Source organism: Echinococcus granulosus, assembly GCF_000524195.1.
Source record: "Echinococcus granulosus chromosome Unknown EG_S00279, whole genome shotgun sequence".
NCBI lineage: Eukaryota > Metazoa > Platyhelminthes > Cestoda > Cyclophyllidea > Taeniidae > Echinococcus > Echinococcus granulosus.
The window spans coordinates 300-1,470 of NW_020170659.1; the positions used below are offsets into that span (position 1 = coordinate 300).

At 41.6% G+C, this 1,171-nt stretch overlaps 1 protein-coding gene across 1 annotated transcript in view; it reads left to right on the top strand. All coding sequences in view use genetic code 11, as the record gives it.

The window, feature by feature from the left end:
• Positions 1–269: 269 nt before the first annotated feature.
• The window catches only part of EGR_10830 (hypothetical protein), a gene marked incomplete at both ends in the record, with an annotated part of 1,923 nt that continues 1,021 nt past the window's right edge, over positions 270–1,171 (top strand). Inside the window, one exon of the mRNA XM_024500079.1 lies at positions 270–305. Coding sequence (XP_024345503.1) covers positions 270–305 — 36 coding nt within the window. The remainder of the gene's footprint in view (positions 306–1,171) is intronic.

Below are 1,171 nucleotides of genomic sequence, written 5' to 3' on the forward strand. Positions count from 1 at the left end.
GATGAAGGAGACGGAACTACTTCCCCTGAAATTCAGTCCTCATTATTTTTATTGCGACTGTTTAGCAATAAAGATCCGAATACCCAAATTTTAGGAAAGTGGAGGCTAGGTGAAAGTAGGACAGAAAAATATAGCATAAGAAAATTTTAGAAAGAGAAACAGCTGTGATTAAAGAAAGACTGTAAATAACTGCAGGAATTAAAGGTAGATTATCAAGGGTTGAGGTGCTCTGGCATACCATAAAACTCCGTGATAGGAAAAGACAGGAAATGCGGGCTAGGAAGAAGGTGAACGAGTTGGTCAGGGTAAGGGGCGAGAACTACGATGCTGGTATACCCAATGCGTTCTGTCAAGTACACGTGGACACATCTGCTTCCTCCGAAGGCGTTAATCATGAACTGTTACTTAAGCGCATAAACTGCCATTTTTACATGCATTGCTCTGGCAAGCTGACCCACTGCAGCAAAAGTTGACCATTACAAACAGGGAGATTAAGCCCTTGTGCATTCCATTGTACCGCTGAGTCGGTAATGCACATGGTTTTGGAAGGCACGAAGATTTGAATCATAGACACCAGCACCAGCTGAAAACTAAATGTTGAGCATGCCCTCAATTCCAGGCAATCCTATGTGCCTGAATTTTTGAAGCCATTAATTTTGTGACGGATTTGCTAAAGCCCCGAAACTAACTTCGTAGCTCACCCTTTTTTCTAATGCGCCATTACTTATTTCAAGCTTAACATCAAGCAGTGAAGGTAGTAGTCGTTAATACGGAAGGACAGACACCTTGTCCTGTAAGTCAGACCACAAAACACAGATGAGTGATTAGCTGTTGCTATGCTTCAGGTGACTATTCTAGTCAGCAATGCGGATTGTTTTAAGGTTTCGAAGCTGCTTGCACTAATGTGTAATGATATACAAAGCATGAAACATGCATCATTTGCAAAAATACTTGTCTGCTCTGCTAAATGTTTTGTTGATTACAGGCCTTCACACTTTATGGTCTACACGTGCATTTGCTGCCAGGAACAGGCAGCTGACTTTCAAATAGAAAAACCAGTAGATACACACTAAGTCGAGATTTCGGTCACTTGCGCTCTCTTGTTCCAGCTCATGGTCAAGATGATCTTTGCCTTTTTACCTGTCATATTCCTACTAGTCATTCTAGCAAT